The 461-nt window shown below is 65.1% G+C and overlaps 1 protein-coding gene across 1 annotated transcript in view; it reads right to left on the bottom strand.

Annotated features, from left to right (window-relative positions):
* The window catches only part of SCUBE3 (signal peptide, CUB domain, EGF-like 3), a 34,943-nt gene that overhangs the window by 23,310 nt on the left and 11,172 nt on the right, over positions 1-461 (bottom strand). Inside the window, 1 exon segment of the mRNA XM_010007094.1 lies at positions 423-457. Coding sequence (XP_010005396.1) covers positions 423-457 — 35 coding nt within the window.

The raw sequence follows: 461 nt of genomic DNA, 5'->3' as shown, positions 1-461 counted from the left end.
GCCCGCAAGCACGAGTGGCAGGGCCGGGGTGAGCACCTTCGGCAGCAGAGCTGTGGGCGCGGCCACTTGTCACAGCAGGGTGAGGCTGTGCCTCCCACCCAGCAGCCCCAAACCCAACCCTCCCAGGCTTCCCCTGCCCCAGCATCCCCCAGGCTATGGATGAACCCATGGAGCAAGTTTTGCTCCCAGCACAGAGCATCCTCCCTCAGCATCACACCCATGCAATGGGGAACAGCCCTCTCCCCAAGCCATGGTGGCACGGGACATGTCTGCACCACCACAGTCCCCTGGCTCTGCAACAGGTCCAGGGCTGTCAGAACTCAGGAGGTACCCAGCAAAGAAAGCCAGCAGGCTGGTCCCAAGGTGGCAGAGCTGCTGAGGGGCTGTGACGGGCTGGCATCCCACCCTGGTGTGTCCCTCACCCAGGCAGTTGTGGCCGTCGCGCGCCAGGCGGAAGGCCA

The sequence above is a fragment of the Chaetura pelagica genome, unplaced genomic scaffold (assembly GCF_000747805.2).
Source record: "Chaetura pelagica isolate M959 unplaced genomic scaffold, ChaPel_1.0 scaffold757, whole genome shotgun sequence".
Lineage (NCBI taxonomy): Eukaryota > Metazoa > Chordata > Aves > Apodiformes > Apodidae > Chaetura > Chaetura pelagica.
This window is presented reverse-complemented; position numbering and strand designations above follow the sequence as displayed.